This window comes from Stegodyphus dumicola, chromosome 3 (genome assembly GCF_044657685.1).
Source record: "Stegodyphus dumicola isolate Sdum_Otavi_A_Nest chromosome 3, ASM4465768v1".
Taxonomy (NCBI): Eukaryota; Metazoa; Arthropoda; class Arachnida; order Araneae; family Eresidae; genus Stegodyphus; species Stegodyphus dumicola.
In genome coordinates this window covers 169519562-169543661 of record NC_140770.1, presented here as the reverse complement: position 1 = coordinate 169543661, position 24100 = coordinate 169519562, and the positions used below count along the sequence as shown (strand labels likewise).

Sequence of the window (24100 nt, the reverse complement as noted above, 5' to 3'; positions counted from 1 at the left end):
TTTTGCAGTCAGAAACCTTATTACTGAGCGCACCTCGCAGCTCGCGGGATTTTCAATTAACGCAGACATCTCAAACCGTCACAGTATCTGAACGGAGCACAGCACGAACCTCTCACTAGCACGGCTAGATGCAGACTGAGCTGCGCAACGCTCTGACCCCAAGATGGCCGCGCTAGCCCCGCCCCTAGCGGACACAGACGGAAACGTAATCTACTTCCTGGATGGCCCTCATATAACATATTTGTCAACAGGATTTTGATTTATGTTTACAATTCAATATTAAGGTTATTATATATTTAGATAACATTTATAATCATTATAAATTAGATACATTTAATAATTAAATTTTCTTCACAGTACTTTCACAGTTGTTTATAAGTGAATAAATTCTTCATTTCAAATACATTTATAAATAATTTAATGAACTGCGTACGTTAAGAAGCCAGCATAAAACTCTAATTTCCGAGAAAAAAAAGACTTGCGTGGGAAACATTTAACAATCTGGAATCAATAAGAGGACCATTCATGATTGCTCTTTTGGCAGGATATAAAAATGTTTTCACCTCCATCGATTACCCTATTTTCAAATTCTTAATAAGCTGTCTTGATCATGTAGCACGTTCACATGGTCACATTATCTTGACCGCACATGGTACTTCCGCCAAATTCGCAAATGTATCCCTCTTCTGTTCCACACATTTGTGTAAAACTGTACATAATTTTACACAAATGTGTGGTTCTAAATCAAAGGAAAGCTAACTTATTGGCATATCTGTGTGTATATACGTATATTAATTTTGACGAGGATTGCAGCATTTGATGGTAATTTTATTTTTAATTAACCCAAATAAGTAAAACATGTAAGCCTAAAGTGATTATTTTTCAGATATATAAAATTAAAACGATGAGTTTAAAATGGGCAGCAGTAAAGCCTCTCCTCTAAAAAATTTTAAAAGGTACATGTTAAATAATATATGGATGTGAAAAAAAATTTGTTTTATTTAAAACATTTTGGCGTTTAGAAAATAAAATAAAAGTAGCGAATACTCTATCAAGGGTATCGAAAGACATATACAATTTTAATTATTACCATAAGGTATTTTTCATTCTTTAAGCATAACATTTTTCTTAAAATCTATATTTTAGTAGTTCAACAGCTTAGAATTTTATAAAACAAATTCATAATCAAAATTGCTGTTGTTAGTTATCGAAAAATAACCAAAATGTGATTTTTGCATAAATGTCACTAAACTATACAAATTGCTATTATCCATCACACTATGAATGTTTCTTTCATGCGAGAGTGTCCCTTTTTCGATTTCTATGGAACTGTCGTGTGTCGAAATACTATCAGAATCTTGTCAAGTGAGCTTCTGAATGTAAACAAAGAACACCCCATCTGGTGACCCAAGCTTCAAAGCAGTGCTTCACTCCTAGCGCTGGTTGGCCCCTCCTTCCTTTCCTACCTCCATGCACACACCGAGGGGGGGGATGGGGCGATTTACAACTTCTAGTGTTCGGTTTTGCATCCCGTACTGTAAACTCTTGAACTGATTGATGTATTTGAAATTATGTGAATAAATTAATTTTCTTTATTTGTAGGTTATACAGATACTGAAGAAAATCCTTTCTTGAATGTAAGTTCTGAAGAACTCAGAAAGCAGTGCGTAAAATGTGGCACTTCAACCAGCATTTTCTGGCGCTGTCACATGAAGGGTCATTATCTGTGCCAGCAGTGCAGTGCAGACTCTCAAATGCAAGAAATGGAATCATCTGCAAAGAAGAAAAAGAAGGGCCTGGTTAGTTAATATTTTCTGTGTGGCAATTGAGTCTTTTTGAAACTACAGTTTAGTAGTATTTTTGCAGATACCCTACATGAAAAAATGCACAAAATGAAAATTTTGTACTAGATATAATGGAACTTTTTGATTTGTAGCCCAGCCACCACTTGATTCCACATATAAATGTTGGCATAAAATGTATGATAATACAGCAACTCTAACATGAAAATAACATAAATAATGCGTCGCTGCGCACAATGAACTGGAAGTTGATCTGTCAGCACTATCCTTATCTTCAGGGCAGATGTTTTTATTTTATTTGGCTTATAATTCCTTACTAAATGTAGTATTTCATCTCGATGTACTCGGTCTTTGATACGATTTAAATCAAATTCCTCGTCATTATAAATATCACGAATACACATCAAATAGTTTTCTGGTTGCAATTTTCTAATTTTGACTACGCGTAATGTATGCTTTACGCAATTGCTCTTTATTTCATAAATTACGATTTAATATTTTAAATTTTATAATTTCTGCATGCCATCTTACCAGATTTAAACTGATGATCTATAATCCGGAAAATACCGATAATCCGGAATCGCCAAAGTCCCGACGAGTCCAGATTAAAGACTTTTGACTGTATATGTTTGGAATGAAAAACCAATGGAATGCATACATAGTAATAATATATCCACAATATTTTACACGATACTAAATTATAAAAATTATGAAAACTAGAAGAATTAATTTTACTGTAAGCCTACGAAGGAAAATTGATGATGCAAGTAGAAAATGGTGCAGGAGCGAAAAATGCAAAATGCTATTGTTTGAAAGGGAAACCCTATACTGTAAAAAATTATCAAATAGCCGTTGTTCTGCTTTTTATCCCTTTCTTTTCTCTCTGTGTCTCTTTTTAGCCCAAAGTGCGCTAGCCCAAAAGGGCTATTAATTTAGTTTTGGCATTTTGCATTAAAAACTTTAAAAGGCTGTATCACTTTTCAAATTGTTAACACCAAATATTATCACCCTGTGTTATACTTAAAGAAGTTAAATAATGACGAATCTGCATAAATGTATGTATATTTCTCACATTGTGATAAAACAACGGTATGTAGAGCCATCAAATTTTGAACAATGTAATTCTTCACCCAAAAATGAGCATCTGGAAGCCCTAATTTGGAATTTGTTTTATTATATTTTTCATAAAACTTTTAGCAAATTTTGATTAACAAACTCAATGATTTTAAAGTGAGCAATGGTAGCACTGTACCTCCCATACACTTTTAGCTCCAGTATACGAGACTGTGTATCTGAAATTCTAAATATGTGCTCTTTTTAAATATTTTGTGATATTGCTGTTGAATTGAATTTTATGGTTTAAGTTTGAAGAACATGATATTTAAAATAAAAAAATAAATAAAGGTAACACACAAAACATTAAAAAAAGTCCATTTGGGCATAATAAAAAATCTAAAAAACTTTCAGATTATTATTATTATTATATAAAAGCTTTAGCGCCTTATTTTCATTTAAGGAAAAGTTCCATTGTGCTAAAAACTCTGCTAGTTTTAAATATGTTCTCTGAAGTATTTTCATCTAAGTAAAAAATTGTACATATAAAACGTCTACTGAAAAAAAAATTACACACAATAAGTAATTTTACCTCTACTGAACAAAAAATGCATAAAAAATTGTACATCTAAAACATCTACTGAAAAAAAACTGCACACAATAAGTAATTTTACCTCTACCGAACAAAAAATGCATGATTGTTCTGCATGAAATCTTTAATCCCTTAACCCTTTGCGACACGCATATTTAAAATATATTTTAATCTTTAAAAAAATAATAAGAGAGAATTATAATAGAATAAGTCAGATGGACTTAAGTGCATTTAAGGCTTGAAAAAAAATTCTGTGCTTTTATTTATTATGGGGGAAGGTGGGATAACCGTTTGTCCCACCATGCAACTAGCACATGTCTTATAGCATATTGGTGTACAGCAGGGAAAAAAAATCATATGTGGAATGAATAAACAAAATAAAGTGTGCATTCTAAAATATTCATAATAAACACACTAAAATGCATTTTGTACTTATTGCATATATGCATGACTTGTAAAATTTTGCATATGCACATTTTGCATATATATATATATTTAATATTTTTAAATTTTAGGAACAAAAGAAAATATTTTCTTGAATATTATTTTAAGATTAAAATTTGATACATACATATGAAGCCCTGGTATAGTAGTGACATCTACTGAGAAAAACAATAAAATAGATTATTTAATTTCTAACGGAAATTGCTAACTGAGAAAATAAATATTAATTAGGTGGGTCATATATTGACCCACCATGCCGCAAAGGGTTAAATATTAACAATAATTAGTCAAATTTTAATTAAATGCTATGCTGTTTAAACACGTTCTTATGATGCTATATAGCGCATGTGCATGATTTCACTGAATATAAATTTTTTTAAAAAGTTCATTGCACTCCTCGAACACAAAATATAAAGGTTGACAGCATTGCATGCTTATCATGAAGATATTTTGCCACCAAGCAATGAGTTAAACAGCATTTCACCCGAGCTCTGCTATTTTAAATATATTTTATGAAATATTTTCATCTAAGTATAATGCTGTACATTAAAATATATTTGTTTGATATATAACTAAGTATATTTTACAGCCAGGAAATAAAGGTAATCAAAAATGCTATAATTGCTCAACACTTGTGACAACCCTTTGGAGGCGAAATTTAAATGGAGAATTTGTATGTAATGCCTGTGGTTTGTACGAGAAACTTCATAAGGTGAGTGCCATGATTTATTCTGAATATAAATTAAAAATTTTATTGCATAAATATATTCCAAGTACTGTCATATTCATACTCCTCTAATTTATTAGTTTTTGAAGGAAGAAGATAACTGAACAGGAAGAAACATGCCAAAGTAAAATCTAAAATTAGCAAAACAACAACCTTTTGTTTAGCATAAATTTTAGTCTAAACTATTGATTTCGAGGGCAAACAGGTATAGGTCCCTGTTCATCAGGACCACAGAAAAGCTGCAAAGAAGGGAGGAGCCACAATCATACGTAGGCTATTCAGAAAGTAAGGAACGTTTTGGAATTAAAAAGAAGCTAAGTATCAGGGGAAAAAATATTATATACATCAGAAAGAGCGACTAAAATTATACTTTTCTGCATAGTCACCAAACAAATTGAGGCACTTATCATAGTGGTGGACAAGCTTTGAAATTCCTTCATCATAGAATTCTGCCGCCTGCGATCTTAGCCACTCAGTGACGGGCACCTGCAGCTCCTTGTCGTCAGCAAAGCGCAGTGTTACTAGCCCGTTCTTCATTCTTGGAAACAAGTGTAAATAAATCACTAGGTGCAGGATCGGGACTATAGGGCGGATGAGGGAAAACCTCCCAATTGAATGAATTAAGGATTTCTTGAGTGCGGTTTGCTGTGTGAGGTCGGACGTTGTCGTGCAAAAACAAAATTTTGGACGTCAACTTTTCTCGGCGCTTGTTTTGAACTGCTCTCCTAAATTTGCACGAAGTTTCAACGTACCGCTCAGAGTTTATTGTGGCACCAGGTTTGAGAAAATCAATCGGAAGCACACCTTGCCTATCATAAAACACATTCGCCATAATCTTCTTTGGTGACAAGGTTTGCGAACATTTTCTTGGTCTTTTGGGGGACTTGTGTTCCCCACTGCATGGACTGTAATTTTGTCTCGCAATTCACGTGTCTTGCCCATGTCTCGTCACCAGTTACGATTCGATCCAGTAATAAATTACCATGTTTGTCATAGGCCTCCAGAAATGTCAAAGCTGCCCCCATTGACTGACCTTTATGGTGGTCTGTAAGCAATTTCGGCACCCATCTTGCACAAAATTTGCAGTAGCCTAGCTTTTGTGTGACAATTTCAAACAAGCCATTTTTAAATAGGCAGCGTGGAAATGTTCCCGTTGTGATGGCTGAATGCCGACTGAGATGCCGAGCATGCAGACACCAAAATATAAGTGATTGGCGCGCACATAGTGACGTCAGATGGAAACGTTCCTTACTTTCTGAATAGCCCTCGTATTTATATAAAATGCAAAGCATACGAGAAGGTAGCTCAATACAGCAAACAGGTACCTTGAAGGTAGCAAATGAAAATGAAGACGATGCTACCTTCTTATTTCACTTTGCTTTGCTTATGATATAAAAATAGATGTGACTTTTCCTTCAATGCAGATTTCTTTTCTCCTGATAAAGAGGAACTCCCTTAAAATCGATAGTCTTGACTAAAATCTACACCAAACGTAAGGCTGTTGCTTGCTAATTTTAAGGAAATTGCACTGCCAGAAAAATGTCCTGTTCATTATACTGTAAATCAAAACCTTTTTTAACTGCTATTGAGATACGCACTATTGTGTCAAAATTGGCATGCATTAATGAACACTTAACAAGGAAGTATATATAGTAAAAGCTCGATTATTCAGCATTCAACTATTTTTAAAATACATATTATTTTTATTCTTTAAGCCCGGAGGATTATTTGCCCAGAAGTGCTATTTAATTTCATTTTGGCATTTTGCATCGTCCACTATAAAATGGTGTTTCAGTTTTCAAATTGTTGTCACCAAATATTAGAGCCCTGCATTATGTTTAAAGGAATTAAATAAAGAAGAATTGGCATGAATGTAGGTATGTTTTTCACATTTTGAAAAAACAACGGTACCTACAGGCATAAAATTTTGAATAACGTAGTCCTCCACTCGAATATTGGCATCTGGAAGTTCAAATTTGGAACTTGTTTTATTTTCTATTCCGTATTTTGTAAAATTTTAATGAATTTTTGATCAACTAACTTGACAATTTCAAAGCGGGCAATGGCAACACCATATGGGGGAAAAAATCTGCATGTATGTATGTATTTTCCTTGAACTGTGAAAAAATGGCTGTACCTAGAATCGTCAAATTTTGAATAATATAGCCATCCACCTAAACATGAGCACCTGGAAGTCCGGATTTGGAATTTTAAATTTCATAGTGTGTAAAACGTTAATGAATTTTTGATTAAGACTCCATGATTTGAAGCGATTAGTGGCAACACTGTATGGAATTAAACATTTGTATCTCCAGCACATGAGACAGTGTATCATAAATTCTAAATATATGCTTTTTTTAAATACTTTGTGATTTTACTGTTGAATTGAATTTTATTGTTTAAGTGCAGAGAACGTGATACTTAATAACTAAAGGTAGCAGACAAAACATTAAAAAAAAACCCTTTAGGCATAATATAAAATCTGAAAACTTTCAAATTTTTTTATATGTATTTTTATTTATTAATATAGATTTTTAAATTTTAGAAACTTCTCACCCCTCCCTGAAATATTATGTAAATGAGACTTGTAAAGCCATAATATACCATGCATAGAACAATGATGCGGAACAAAAAAAAAAAAAATAAATAAATAAAATAAAATAAAATAAAATAAATAAATAAATAAATTACCAAAGTGTTATTTAGTGCCAATAATGGATAAGCATAACATCACTATCCAGTCATAAAATACTTGTCATGGTCAGTTAATTCATGATAAGCCACTTTAATGTTTGTGAAGAAGGATATGTTAACTACTATTATACACACAGTTCCAGAAAAGTCCTTACCCAGCCATTATTTTCTCAACCATTGGTTGCAGGCGTACATTTCCAGTAACAGAAATGTTTTTAATTATGCAAAAATCCATGTTTCCATATTTTTAACCTGCTGCCCTTTGTCCAATGGACCAGCACGATTAAACAAACTTTCTCAGAGTACACCTATTTCATGCAAGTTGTTGACGTCCAGTGTAGTCATGTCTTAGGTTGGCCTCTATATGTTTCTGAAAATTTTTCACTGGGGCTTTGACTCACAGTCTTAATTTTGATCGGAAACATATGAAAAGTTTGATTTTTGTAATTTTTGCAAAATTAATGTTTTATAAAAGCCAAAACATGAATACTTGTGTCATTTCAAACATTTATCTACTAGAAAATATATGTCCGAGACCAACTTTTTCAAGATAAAAGTCAAATAAAACTGTTGTTAATGTGATGTATATTAAATAATTGGAGGTATGGGTATCCTGTCATGTATAAAATTGTGTCTGATTAAAAATTTATAATATACAATTTTTATTTACTTTTTATTTGAAAAAAATTAATCTGCCAACTATATAAATTCATGTAGTTATAACTATAATTTAATTAAATTGCATGTAAACTAATCCATATAAATTCATACAGTTGTAACCGTATGCGTATAAACTGTATAAATGAATCTGTCAACTATATAAATTTCTATGAAAATGACTGAAATATTTGGTTCCTGTTTTAGATGAAAGTCCGCAAAGTGAAAACATTTGTCTCAACTAAAAGGAAGAATACTAATTTAATAAATAATGAAAACTAATAATTAGTTTATTTAGTTTTTCTTCAAAATAGCAACATTTTTAATAAGATTGTAGTATTAGTAATAAGCAGCTAATTAGAAAATTCAGATTAAGAATATGACAAAACATTTTTGAGCAAAAATATAAAAATGAAATTATGTCTGACAGTTCAATAGTATCATTATTAGGTTTTCTGCATTTTTAAGAAATACTTTTACCAATTAGCAAGAGTTTTGAAAACATGCATGATTTTTTAAGATGGTACATAAACATGCAAAACGTAAAGATGAAATGGTAACAAATTCAAAATATTATGCTACCTTAATAATTATACCCCCTCTGCATTTGCATTATGTGCATAAAGATTTGTGAAAATAATAAACTTCAAGTTAGAGGAAGCTTTTTATTATTTCATTTGTTTTAAAAATTGTGTGTGTGTTTAAGCTTGCATATCTCTTTACCTCAACTATTGATAACTGTTAATAAGAAAGAAAAAGAATTTATTTAAATCAATAATTTGCTTTAGAGATATGTTTATTTGAATTTTGTCAAAACTGTACAAATTCTCTTAATTTTCTTTTAGAAATCTCGTCCGCTTAGTATGAAGAAAGATGCAATACAACGAAGGAAAAGAAAACCTCGAGAAGCTGAAGCAAAGAAAAAAGGAGAAAAGTTATCTCCAAAATGTAAGTTTAAATATCTGTTATTAATTAATTCTAATTATATGATGATAATTAGTTTCATAGTTCTAGGATTTCTTTTCGTACTGCTTTGCATTTCATATTCTGTTGGGCTGAAAAATTAAATTTCATTAAATAGTGCAATTGACAGTTAAATGTGGATGAAAGTCATAAAATACAATATTTGTTTCTATAATGGCAATAGCTGTTGAATTATGGCTTCTACAAAGTTCAATAGATGTTACTTCCTCCTCCCTGTACATTGTGGGTTTTTTTTTTTTTTTTTTTTTTTTTTTTTTTTTTTTTTTAAGGTTCCCATAATATTCCTTTGATTTTATTGAAACCTCAGATCGTGAAAAGTTCAGTTCACAAACAAGTAATCTGAACAAAAAATGCATCGAATGAATGAAGAATGTTAACATCCTAAAAAGCTCCTGAGGTGCCCTCTTGAGGTATCAGGGTTAGTGGAGGGCCGGGACACATGCCTGTTTACCTCTGTTAGACATCAGGTGTCCCCGTCCTCCGTTACCAACCAACCAACGAATGATTTCTTCATTATTTGAAGCTTGAAAACTTGATTCTTCATTTTTCATATTTCCATTCTGAAACATCTGAACGGATGTTTTTGAATCCTTCTACCCTCTGAAACATGCCTACGAATTCACTGTCAGTTGTTGTCTTTATCACATGAAATGATTGATTTTTAAGACTTGCAAAGTCTGCGCTAGGCATTTTCCCATCCATTGCAGTGTCTGTGGTTTCTAAATTCTACCATACGATGCCTCGCAAAATTTTAAAACTTTGCCACCCCAAATTCCTGTTGCCTCATGCGGCTGCACTGGTTTGCATTGGCTATGGGGTCACCCTCTAATACACATGAAAACCATGTTTATTATCGCAATGCACGGCAGAAAGAATATAAGAGAATTAGCAAATTTTATTGATTTTCATAATGTCCTTTCTAATGCTACTCCAGTAAAACTTAGGATCACAAACATCTCAACTCAGTTCATGAACAAATTATCTGAACAAAATATTCTTCAGATGATGAATGATCAAGTCGGCAATTTAGGAATTTCAAAAGTGTTTTGAATTAATCTATGCCATATAAACACTCACTGACTTCTGAAAATATCATTTAATTTTTTTCCATTGCTTCACTCTCATTAATGAACCCTAGCAGAAAATGACTTACAGGGCCATAAATTTGTTCTGGGTTCCATGCAGAGATTTCGATTGCTTTGATGCTTAGGTCTCTGTGCAAAATGTGATAAGATGCAAAATTTTCATGCAGTGGTCTAATAAAGCAGTAGCAAGTTGTAGCTAAAGCATGTTTCAGTGAAAGTAACTATCTCACATCAGAAACATTTTAAAATGTAGATAACAACAAATCACACTGGACAAATTTTTTAAGTTAGAGGCCAATTAATTCTTTTAGAGACTTAATTGAGAGTAGCATTAAGTGGATTTAAAGAGGAAAAAAAAGGTAGAAGACTGAGCCTTCTGATGACAGTTACTGGACGGTTTTAAAAAAGAGAACACCTAATCCAAACAATAACATCATCTTTATCATTTCTCATTTAATGCTGTTCATTCTGCTTATGTACAAATTCAGTAAAATTAAATTTTCATTCATTATATCTGTTTAATATTGTGTTTATCTTTTCTTGTATTTAATGATTTCCATTGGTTTTGGTTTCTGAACCGAAATGCTGTTGTAAAGTTTAAATTAACAATCATCTATGGTCAAGGAACAAATTAGTCCTTTCTTCCATCAAAATTCAATTTCAGTTTTCTGTGGAGAAAATTGTTTCAGCTGATGAATGGCTTTCAGGAACAAATTAAATTCGTGAACTGAGGTTTCACTGTAATTTTAAATTTCGCCAGAATGTGGTGGCTGCTTTAATGAGGAAGCAAACCTAGTTTTTTTTTATTTTGAGAAAATATTTCAAAGGCCTAACTGATACTGTTGAAGCTTTATTTAAATAAACAATAGCATTATAACTCAGAATTGAGATTATTAATTTAATGAAGACTTTTTTTTTTTTTTTTTTTTTTTTTTTTAATTAGAAGGGTTGGAATTCTTCTAATTCTATGGAATAATAACCATGGAAGGCTTTTCCAAAAAGTAAATAAAATAATACTTTATAATTAGTTAAAATAAATTGAAAAATTGAGAGATAAATTAAAAGTGAATAATTCAATTTAAATTAATGTTATATAATAAATTAAACTACCAGGACTCTTTGGAGCTCTACATGAATTTAAGTCCTGATTACCCATTAAATTAAGAAGCATACAGCAATCAAATGAAAAATAAAAATGGCATATTTAACTTCAGAATAAAGATTTCAGTTGAGTGATGTAAATTATGCACATCTTATTTGCAAGAAATTATTATTATATTTGCAAAATATAATTCTTTAAATTATTTGCTGCAGTAAATTATTATTTAGAAACATCATTTTATAATAAAAACTGTGTATTTTACAAAGATTTGCTAAATATCTTTAAAAGTAATTGAAAAAAAGAGTTAAATTTCCATTGCATACATCAGCAAGAATTTTTTTCCTTTTTTCCCTCAGTCTTTTTATTAATAAAAGCATCCATGAACTTGATTTGCATATGTTTTTTGATGATGGGCTTCATAACAATGGTACATTTTTGTACAAAACATTTAATACTAAGTATCATATTCTTTCTTTGCATTCTTTTCTCTAAAGTTTTATTAATTTAGTCTTAGTCTTTGTTATAATACCTTTATTATAAATTTTAAAAAAATTGTATTATTGCAAAGATCATGATTAGTTTTTCCTTTCCCCAATATTTAATAGCCTTAATATCATAATATTTATTGCCTATAATTTAATGCCCTATTGTGGCATCAGTTTTGTAGAATGATGTTAGATTATCATTTTATGAGATTATTTATTAAATTCTCAATAATTTAATTAGAGGAAACTAATATTTCTGACACAAGTAACTGAAAAACAAGTTAAACTTTTTTACCAGGATTTAATAATAAATTGTTGAATAACAGTAATCTATTCTAAAGCAGAGAAATGCAGAAATTAATTCTTTTTCTATCAGCAGCTCTTTGTGTTCTTTAAAAGTTATTTAAATGCATAATTTTATGACTGTTAATACAAAGAAATAAACATTTATTGAATATTTAGCAAAATACATATTGGCAAATATATTTAATAAATTATTACATGTGTGGTTGATTAATGCCAATTGATTAGTGTTGAATTTAATGTTCAATTTGATAATGGTTTTTTATTAGATAAAAATTGACAAATAGTACTGAAATCACACTGTATAACAATAAAATGATTTTTGGCATTCTGTGTGAACCTATGTATCAAATGGGTTTGGATCATATAAATGCATTTCATAATATTCTTAGCTGAGACAGCCTTTCTGATGCCAAAATCCCATGCTTTTGAAAAAAAATTATTTCTAAAATCATTTTTTCAAAAAGACTAAGAAAAAGCTCTTTTGTTCAATTTTTGTCTTTTGCTCCATTTGAAAAAATGCGGTAAGTAAATTAATGTTTTTACAAAATGAGGTTTATTTGTGCATTTCAAAAAATGCAATACATTATTAATCATTTTTGGATGTGCTGCCATCTTATCAGATTCAAAGAGTATTACAAATTATTTCAAAAATAAATACCATTATAAATCTGTGGATGGTGCTGCCATCTGTTAGATTTATTAAGTATTCTAAAAATGAGGATACTGTTATGTTCTCAAACTTATTGTGTAAAATTTATTGCAAGTTGAAGTATTTTAAAATTTTGTGATTAGTTTTTATTTTACGAATAATATTGTATGCATTTTATTGTGTATGAATATTGGAAATTGTCACACAAGTTGTGTCTTCTCAAATGAGTAATTCACAAAAATAAAATGAAAAGATGGCAAAAGATTTTTCTGCTTAAACGTGCTTAAAACAAATGAGATTAAGAAATCTTGTTAAATACCACCAAATGATAAATTCTACATAATGATTATTTCATTTTAACGTGTGAGTTACCTTTTTCTTACATCTGGATTTTATGATAAAGCCTGTAATGTTATGGATCATCTGGATTCTGCAACTGCAATGAATCTTCTCAAGCTTAAGCAAAGGACTGCTATTTTATCTCAATTTCAAGTACCAAGCTTCATCTGCAGTCACAATTTGTCTGAAAAAGTCAGGATTAATGTGTGTCATTTGAATCAAATCATAAGTTCACAGCTTTTGAATTCATGTCAGCAGATGTTCACTGGATTAAAGCAAATATTTAACTGCATAGAAAATTCTATGCCTAAGTAAACGATATTTTAGAAAAAACAAGTTTAATGTCATAACAACAGATCCTATCAATAATTATTTGAATGATTTATTAAAAATATTGTCCTAAAACTTTGTGGATGTACTTTATATTATAAGGCTGCTTTCAGGACATAATATTATTGTGATCTAGATTTTTAGATATTTACTGCAATGGAAAAAGCTATGAGCATAGCTGTTGGTCGTCAGAAATTTTGATTGGGTGGAAGTAAAGTGAAACGTGATATCTTGAAATTAAAAAATGCGTATGAAGCAAAATTAAAAATGAAATGCATAAAATTGACAAGTATTAAGCACTCTGTTCTTAATTTTTCCTTATCAAGAGTTTACAGAACTATTGTGCACCACTAGATGATTGCTGCAGTTAAGATTTCGGTATAGCTACAAATGTAATGTATATAATTAGGCTTTATATTTAATAATTTATATTAAAATCGATTTATTACTTTTTAAAAATTATTTTACAATGTGTAATACTATTATTGTAGCATATAAATTTTATCCTGATGCATTAATTTTCATTAATTCCCTAATTTTGTCCGTGCATATAATTTTATTTGAAGTTAGTTTCTGATTATGAACGAAAACTGGGGAGGAGGACTGATTTATTGTGTGTGGTCCTATCAATATAGTGTTATTACTCACAGAGATACAAAGCATTTTTTACCAATGTAAATGTTTTTTTTCTTTATTAATAATTTAATTATAAATATGTAAGAAATATTCTAATAAATCAATAATATTTTAGTAATCATTGTTCTATATTTTGAATCTGAGTTTAGGCACGTGCTCTAAGCATTCTATTGGCCTGAATAAGCATATTCAAACTGCAGTGAAAATTTATCATATACCAATTCATATATTAAAATATGCCCATTTAATTTCCCCAGCGTTTTCATCAGAAGACACGTCTGCATACACATCTCATGGTTCAGGGAGTGCCTACGAAGTACATCATGGGGCTAGAGCTACTGTTCTGCTGCCACCATTACTGAATGGTATTTCAGCAGGAAATTCCAATGAGTTGTTGCATGGAGTTCGAGCTACAGTTGTGTTGCCACCAATGAAGAATAATGCCACACCTGCTTTTTACAGCTTCCCATCAGATGTGCCATCTTTTCCTGTAATATCCCAAGCTGTAATAACTGCTCAAACACATACAACTCCAGATGATGGAACTTGATTATTTTTATTGGAATTGATTAACTTGTTACTTGTTTTGCAATCTATAAACAAACGTTCATACTTCTGTGTTAATACCTGTCACTACATCACCAGTTATCTGCTGGCACCTTTTAACAATGGATTTGGTCTGGACACCTTTTGACAACCTATTTTATTATTATTGTCAGCAGATTGATGAAACAGTTCCCCCCCCCTCCACAATTACTTCTGCCTGCATATGAATCTGGCTAAAAAAGAAGGCAAGTGACTTCGTGAACAGTTCATATTGCTTTTGTTTCACTTCTCAGCAAATATAATAAAATGCTTTATGAAAATACAATAAATATAAAAATTAGCAGACGATAAATAAATATTGTCCCAAGAACTTTCCACGGGAAAAGGTTTAGGAAAATGGTGGAATGCAGATATCTAATTGCTGTAATTGGATTAAAGTTGATTAAAATAAAAGCAATACCCGCACTTCTATAACCAAAATAAATTAATAAATCGCATCTTTCTAAGCTGCTAGTGTTGTCAAGCAATCACAGGAATCACAGTGAGTGGGTTGGGTCTTTATTAATGTAATGATGCTAATTTATAAGTGTTGGCACCTCCGTTGATAACAAGTACCATAAACTTTTATAAAAAATTAAGTTTACAAAGAGTGCACAACGTATGTGAAGCACTTTATCTCGAAATAATGGTGTAGAGGATTTTAAAATTTTTATATTGGTGTGACCATGGATGTTGCAAATAAGATTGATATTCCATTAAACTACTTTGAACTGCTGAACCGATGTCAGCCAGGAAAGATATGCCAGAGAAGTTCCTTTGGAATACAACATGCTATACAACAATCATTTTTTACATCTGTCATCTGTATGCTTCCAATTATATATGTGCCTTGACAATTTTATGGTGTTTATTAAATGTAATCGTAGAGAACTAAAATATATGTTTTGCACAATCGCATCCCATCTTATACCAGCATATATACCTTTCCATATTGTTCAGATGTGTTTGTCACTCTCTCCATCGTCAGATAGTGTGAAAAGAATTATTGTTCTGTGTGTATACAAGATTGATATTTTTGTAAAATTATCCATTAATTTTGATATATTTTTAAAATCGTGTACATCATGCTCGAGTTTATAGTCCACTTATTTTTTATATATTTTAGTTTATTGAAATGTATTTTATGAATTATATTATAATTTATAACAGCAACGGAGAAATAATCCAGAGAAATAGTTGTATTAAAAGAAAGTGTGCTATAAGTAAATAATTTGCTTACTTCCAGATGCTCTTAAAATTTACCTTGTGTAGTGATGCTTTTGTTTCTCCACATTGTTTCATCGTTCTTTTTTTTAATTCTATGTGCAGTTTTAAGAAGCTATTTTCTTGTAAAATTCATCTTAAATAAAATTTGATTGCCATAGATTTTTATCTTTGTTTATGGAAGACAGAGGTCTGTATTAAAATCTGTGCCAATCTACTTCTTACTTTTTGTATAGTTTCAGTGTCATGTTGTCTTGTTTCTGTTTACAGAGAAGCTGCTAAACTTATTGCCTTGTTTATGTTTGACTATTTTTTCAGAAATTTGTATTCTGTGTTTCAGATATATTTATGTGTAGTTAAATTTGGAAATATTTTGAATGAGGTGATTGATCTTAAATCTTAATTTTTGGATTAAATTTAATTCAACATTAGTATGATCTTGCTTTTTCTATTTTAAAATATGTATTCTAAAATAAAAGTAAAGCACAATTTGTCTCTTTAAAATGGCGGTGTTATTTTATTTCTAGTCTTCAGACCAAAGATTTTCCTTCTAGTCTGAAAGCCAAAACATTTTTTCATAAAGTTAGATTTTGTTTATTATTAAGGTAAGTCAAATCCACATATAATAAAATTGGCAAAAAAATGATTAAATTGAGAATATTTATAAAATTGTGTTGCATTTTCTCCTTATCATCAACATAAGATTCATCGCTTGCTTCATTACCATGCAAGCTCAATGAATTTGATGCTGATGTATGTAGTTCTGATAAATTTGGATATTTTTCAAAAAATCTTACAAAACCAACAGGCTGATGTGTCATTGGGCATTTTTTTTTTGGGGGGAGGGAGGATAAGAATAAGTTCTAGTTCAAAATTAAACTGGTACAGCATTTATTGTTTTGCACCTGCAAGCCTTTTACGATTCTGTTAAGTCTTAACAGTCCAACTCTGAACTCTCAGTTACACATCTGTATTTAAAGGATTTAAATTTGCATGTTTTTAGCAACATAAATGATAAATCGCCATCAGCTGCGAATTATAATGTACTTCATGTCCAGAAAGGCGGGGAAATATTTCCACCACTGTAGCAAGGTCCTTAGGTGCAAACTGCACATTAATATGCTAAAATGTCAATTGTGTGTGATATTTTAAAAAAAAGTGTGAAGATTTATAGGACTTTTTTTATAGTTGGAAATTTGAAAGGTTTGTAAATTTCATTGTATGGTTTGACAGGTTATTCTTCTTAATTTTCTGTTCTAACAGTTAATCTGCATCTTGTGGAGATGTTGCTTTTTAACCTTCTGAATGGCATGACCACTTTTATCTGGTCATGACATATATTAGTTTATAGTTTGAATATTTTTTTTTTTTTCTTTCTTTAACCCTTTGACTATTAATGGGACATATATGTCAGATTAATAGTTTAAAAATTACTACTGGGTTAAAAAGTACTTAGAATCTCCTGAATGATGGTGATCATATTAACTACGGCTGGGACATACTATGTGTCCCAGCCTTTGGCTTGAGGAAGTTTATGAAAAAAGACACAAATTTAACTCTTAAATGCTGTTTCAGTATATGTCTTTATTAGCAAATCCAAAAACCCATGCCACTCAGAGGGTCAAAAGCAGTTATGATAATATTTTGTTGCCATTTCCTTTCATAAATCTTGAACAAAAGTCGTATTGCTATTAAATTTGCTTGCTTTCAGAAAAAGTTATTCAAAGATTTTTTGGTACTTTTCCGTTTTGCCGGCGCAGGCGATAAAGCCGCCAATAATGGTGTAACTGATGCCAAACGGAATAACCTCGCTGGTAACCTTTTATACCTCATTTTAAAAACAAATCGCAGCCATTTCTTATCAGATTGATTGTTTCTTTCAATACTGGCCTACAATTACATAGAATTTTTACTCAGATAGTTCAATTTTTTGCCTTAAGGCCATTCGTGGTAATTAAGTTAATTAGGATGCAAGCACACTGCTCACCCCAAAGCGGAAATATAGAAAAGGCAGAGTTAAATTCATCAATTCCATTAAGAATGCACTAGCGAAGTAAACCACTGCGGTCTTACATAATTTCTGAGTAAGCTATTTGTACGAATTGAAATAATTCTTGCATTTACACTTGCATTCTGAATTAAGATTTAACTTGAAATTAATGTAGATAATAGCTGAGAGAATTAGATTTTTGTAGCATAGTTTACGTGAGATGAGATTACTTGGGGTCACGTGATATGAACCAGCGAATCAGGATGTTGACCATGAAAGCATAATACATTCTTAAATTAATGTCTTTTTACAAATTTATTGTCTTTATTTATTGGTTTTTTTACAAAATTTTAAACGATATTAAAATATTTATGCCTTCAAAATAAAAAAAACCCTTAGATTACATTTGTTTGTTCTTTAAGAATCCTTAGATTATATTTGTTAACAATTTTTATGTGTATACTGCATGTTGTTGCCAATAAAGTCTGCTTGGCGAAATTTGTGCCGGCGAAACGGAAAAGTACCATTTTTTTAATTCATAAATTTTTTATTGTTCGTTGCATCTAAAGTTTTTGCTTAACTTCTGCTGTGAAAATGGAAAGGGTTTTCCCCCATTTCTGAAACCAAACAACTCTAAAACTCAATCTTTTTTAATCTGGATGAGGTTGTATCTGAAGAGTTATTGTTAATCTTTTTAAAGTTAATGGATCATAGATGGCTCAGAAGTAGGGTGCTGCCTTCTTATTTATATTTGTAAAATCTGAAATATAGTTCGACCGTCTCAAACGCAACCTCAGCTGGCATTCTGCCAAAACATAGACTCTTACAAAAGGGGCATTATTACTTGTTGGAATGTGAAAATCCTCTACTCCAGAAAGAGAGAATTTATATGCTTGATGGAAAGAACATCCCCATCTTTGCAACCTGTTTTGAGAATAATTCGATCCAAATGACGCATGTATGTTTGTGCTCATGGTCGCGGATCCTATAAAACAATGTTTTGCACATAAAATGCCGCCCCTCCTTTGCTAACGCCACTGCGAAAAACAACATGTGATGTTCTGATTCCATGCCCTTGTCAGCCTATTATTGGAATACATTTGTAATGATCACGTGGTGGCATCCTCACTTAATGATGTTTGATGTTTCCTCGAATCACCATATACTAGTACCCATGAGAAGTGCAGACAGCGCACAAATTTTCTAACTTTTGAAGGTGATAATGATCTTGGGATTTCCTGGGTCTGTTACATGGCAATCGAATATTCTCTTCCCAGAAGTCGATGCTAATAGCATGAGCATGCAACTACATACCGAGAAACACCATAAGCATACCACCATGTGATCGCTACATTTTCCTTTCTCGGAAATCTCGAACAAATGGAAAATATCCTAGTTTATTTTAGGAGAAATATAAAAATGCTATTATGGAATCACTTTTAGTAATTGTTATGTTTTAAAATAACCTTCATATGCAAACTGTAACATTTAAACACATTAATTTCTGTTCAATTATTTTTTTACTGTTTATGCCTAATGAATAAAATAAGAAACCCAAAGCAAGTGCCCCCCTCCCCCCAAAAAAAAGTAAATAAATAAAAAATTTCATGGTTTGTGTTGATACATTTATGTGTTATTTGTATACGTACAGTGATTAGAGTTTTATTATGTACCATGATGTTAATAAAAATAATTTGCTTTAAGTGATTTTGCTTTTATTTTATATAGTTTCTTTTTCTTTTTTTTGAAAAACGTTCACATAAAACTGTTGTACTGGAACAACAAAAACTAAACACTTTTAAAATTAACAATAGTTCAAAATGATTTTGCCTTTTACAGTGAAAATTTGCTTAAATATATATTCACAGTAATAAAATTAACATAAAAGGTATATATTCACAGTAACAAAATAAATCACATAGAAGATATATATTCACAGCAAAAAAAAAAAAAAAAAAAAATATGTCACATAAAAGGTATATATTCACAGCATGCCTCTTCCCAAATATTTTTATTCATTAAAAATAAAATATTAGACTTTTTGAAATTTTTTTGGCCCATCAATTTTTTTTTTTTTTTTTTTTTTTTTAGTAAATGATTCAAATTTTTGTCTTCTTAGTGGTTTTAAGTTACTTTACTCTGCAGTGAACTATATTTATAAGTAACATGCCCTAAGATTTAGCATACAGTTTACAAGAAACTACTACTAGTAATAATAAACAGAGCACGGGTAAATAAAGTATATAATAAGGTTGGCGCTTTGCATACTGTTGCATGCTATGAATTTATAATAGTCCAAATGTCAGTTTCTTTTCATTTTCTTATGTACATATGCATATTTTTAAGTATATTTTTTTATGTTTGTAATAATATTTGTAATCTCAAGTGGTGTGGAGGTTACAGTTCTTTTTTTAGTAGTTCCAAATAGCTACAATTAAACGGGAGGGAGAAGAACCAAAAATTTGATTTTAAATGTATCATTGAATTTTTTTTGTGTTTGTTTTTTATTAAATAAGAAAAGTATGTAATTATTATTTTGGGAAACCCGCCAGCGAAAGCCTCAAATTGGTGGCCTAGGATAATTTATTCTTATGCTGTCATGACAGAGGAAAGTAATGGAAGTTTTACTTCAAATTCGGGTGAAAGACAAAATAAACAAGGCAAATGCTGCAGTCTGATAAAACCACTGTGAATTAAAACTATAAATATAATCTTATTGCATATCAAAACTAAGACTAACTTACCGTAACAATTCATTCTCGCAAAACATGCATTATCGTGCAATTGAGTAAAATTATTTAACACAAAGGAAATTCTGTATGTCTGACATAAATTGAGAAAAGTGATAAAAAATATACAAAAAGAAAGGAAAAAATCTGAAGGCTTTGAGATTTTATATTACGCCCAAAGGGGTGATTTTTTAAGGTAACCAACCTCATTCGAAGGGCGTTTTTCAAAATGTTTGTTATATTTTTGAATTTAAGTGATTTCTTAATGAATTGTACTCAAACTTAAATGTAATCACTGCAAAAGCTAAAAAATCATCATTTTGAGAAATGTACTCAAAAAACTGAAAATTTTATATCAAAATTAATAAAAATATCAACCATCACTTACAGGAAAATATTGTTGATAAAAATCTATTTTCGGCATTATTTTATACATACTACTTAGAAACATGTATTGAACCAGAATAATTTGAAAATATTGATTCACTAGCAAAATAAGGTCATATATGTCAGTAAACACTAAATTTTTTGGGTTTTCTTCCGGAGAGGATCCGTTGGCGCTTCGGCAGAGGATCCGTTGGCGGCGAAGTGTATTTACTCGCCAAGCTCGTCAACGGCTAATCGGCCATAAGTTTAGCGGTGTACAGTTACGTTACAAGATATTTAAAAAGGTTAACCGTAATACAAATTAAAGAAACATATAAAACGCAGAAAAAAATTATCAAAAGTTTAAACATGATATTTAAAGCATAGAAATTAAGTTATATTATTATATATATTAAATAAACATATTGCAAGATAATTAAACGGGTGATCCGTGATGTTTAAAGCATATAAATTAAAAAAAAACATATTAAACGCATCTAAATTTGTGTTAGCCGCAGAAAAAAATATCAAAAGGTTAAATATGATATTTAAAGCATAAAAATTATGAAGAAACATATTAAACACATATAAATTAGAGTTAGCTGGCAAAAAATAATATCAAACAGTGAAACATGCTATTTAAAGGATAAAAATTAGACTTAGCAGGAATAGACATAATATTAATGAGTTAAACATTATAAAGCATATAAATTAAAGTATATATAGCAATATTCAAGATTAGCATTATGTCATATATCTTTTGTTAAATTTGTATAGCCCTGAAAAGGGCCTTTTTTTTTTTTTTTTCTTCCAAAAAACTGTGTTGTTAAGGAAATTGCCGGAGATTTTATGTCACTGGAAAGCAATCCTTGATGGCAGCCAGAATTTCTATAAATGGATCCTTATTGTTGTGACTTATTTCGTGCCGAAATAAATATTCGAGAAGGTGATCTGCTAGGTTTTCCTTATGAAGACCACTTTTCTGCAGTTTAACTTTCAGAGGTCTCCAGTTGGACTCAATAGACTGAGTATGTGCGCCAGTTGCCGGATTAATAAAATGGGTTGAATGATTTACAGTCTGGTGCACATAATACCCATTTTTGGCTAAAGATGCGTACGCCCGCCATTCATCAGTAATGATTGTGGTTCCCTGAGCCACGTGCTTTGTTATTAGCGGTATCAGGGTCGCCGCAGATCTGTTGTTTTCTGGACATATTTCTAGACGAAAATCCTTGGTTTCTCTTTGAAACATTCCAATTATCCAAGTTCCTTCAACGACCCTTCCAACGTTGTACTTTCTTTTGCCTATTTTCGTTTCGTCTATTTCAACCACGCGGCCGACACCGCCAATTTTCGATGAACGCATTGCACGTAGCATTCTGTCAGAAACCAATTCGCGACAGTAAGAATACCAATCACTCACTGTTTCTGACGAAGTTACTTTGTTGTCAATGCTACTCTGCAAAATAGCATTTTCGTAGCTTTCTCCCTGAGAAAAAATATACGTTAATATTATTACTTTCTCAGGAGAAAGTATTTTTTTAAAAAATTTTTTAAAAAAATACACACGCTATTGAAGAAAAAATAATGTAACTTAAATTCTATGGGATTAATTTTTTAACTGCTAGTCTACATTATGCATAATAATGTATAAAACGTGTGCAAAATTTCAAGTGATTCTATTATGAACGTTTAGAGTTATCATGGTTGCCGTGAACAGAAATCATGAAAAAAACAAATAATCAAAGATCACGTTTAAAGTTTTCAGATTGTTACATGACATTATATACACAAATATTCACTAAAAATGCTCCTGCATTATATGTGACAAAGAGAGAGTATAACATTTAAAAGAATAGAAACCTCAACGTTATGATTGCCTTTTAATTCATCAAAATCACTTTTTTCATTTGCAATAAATGTTCCAGATAATTTCATAAACAGATGTTTCAGTTTCATTGTGATTACCAGCATCAGCAGTCACATATTTAGTGTATTAGTCGCTGTAAAATTTTCCCTTTTTTGAATGACTACGTATAAATTTTGGCATTCTCGAACTTTCGATTATTAAACAGAATAAAAAAAGTGCAGAAAAATGAATCTTTAGCTGATAAATTAGTGCAGGAAATTTGTACACAAAACCGAAATACCGAAATCTCAATGTAAACAAAACAATAAGTTTGAAACGTTGTTGCCAACGTAAAAGAGAAAATACATAATGAAAATACTTTGCCAGATTCTCCAAACATATCGAAAGGCTTAAAATTATTTAATTTATATATAACACAGAAAAAAGTGGAAGTTGCACCTTTAATTTGTCCTTTAACTTCCGGTGTGCCAGACAGTTACTTCCGGTCTGTTGTATCTCAGAAAAACGGGTATATCTCCACTTCTAATTAACATATCAAGAAGAGAAAAGCTGTTTTCGATAGCTAAGAATATGGCCTTAAAAAATATTAAATTTAAAAAAAATGAGTTTTTCAGTCGAAATCGGTCTTTTGAACGAGGTGGGTTACCATAAACTGTTTGTGTGTTACCTTTATTTTTTAAATGTTCTTCGCACTTAAACCATAAAATTCAGTTCAATAGCTATATCACAAAATATTTAAAATATCATTATCTTAAGAATTCCTGATATACAGTTTCGCGCGCTTGAGACAAAGAATTTTAATTTCCCCTTACAGTGTTGCCATTTTTCGCTTTGAAATCATAGTTTCGTAATAAAAAACTCAAAAATGCTTAAAAAACATGAAATAGATAATAAAACAAATTCCAAATTTAGGCTTACAGATGCCCATATTCAGGTGGAAACGTACGTTATTCAAAATTTAATGGCACTAGGTAACGTTGTTTTCTCACAGTGCGAGAAACATACATATATTATTAAAGGCTCGTTTCCACTACTGCGTACGAACGCGTTGCGTCAATTGAAGACACGCCTACGGCATCCGTACAAGCGTTTCCACTGCTGCGTATCCGTAAAATATTTTCATTTCCGCCGCTAGGTGTCACTGTAATATTTTGGCACCAAACAAGCAGTTCGCGAGTTACGACGCTGAACATCTGAATTTTTCCCGCTTAAGGGAGTATTGTTTGTTTTGGATTTGATATGGATCCTGACGTAAAACACAGAAAAGTTTTGTTTACTAAATTTTATGTTATTGGAAATTTTAATTTCTGCTTATGAACTGCGAAAGTAAAGTACGCTAGCAATTTTTAGATAAATAAGGTTATAATGCATATTATGAACATCACTAATTCCATAGAAGCTGAAGTAAATTAAAAAAAAAATGTGTTTCTAGAAGCCTTAAATATTATGAA

General features: G+C 30.9%; 1 protein-coding gene and 1 long non-coding RNA gene across 2 annotated transcripts in view; one reads left to right on the top strand and one right to left on the bottom strand.

The window, feature by feature from the left end:
* LOC118205751 (uncharacterized) overlaps positions 1-19387 on the top strand; it is a 101036-nt gene extending 81649 nt beyond the window's left edge. Inside the window, exons 3-6 of the mRNA XM_035378038.2 lie at positions 1603-1799; positions 4481-4603; positions 8815-8917; positions 14143-19387. Of these exons, the coding sequence (XP_035233929.2) occupies positions 1603-1799; positions 4481-4603; positions 8815-8917; positions 14143-14435 (716 nt within the window). The 3' untranslated portion in view covers positions 14436-19387. The remainder of the gene's footprint in view (positions 1-1602; positions 1800-4480; positions 4604-8814; positions 8918-14142) is intronic.
* On the bottom strand, positions 1638-22976 carry LOC118205752 (uncharacterized). Its single transcript, XR_004761040.2, has 3 exons — positions 22643-22976; positions 12953-13103; positions 1638-1773 (listed from the first exon to the last, which is right to left on the bottom strand). It is a non-coding gene; the product is annotated as an uncharacterized LOC118205752 (long non-coding RNA).
* Between the last annotated feature and the right edge of the window lie 1124 nt (positions 22977-24100).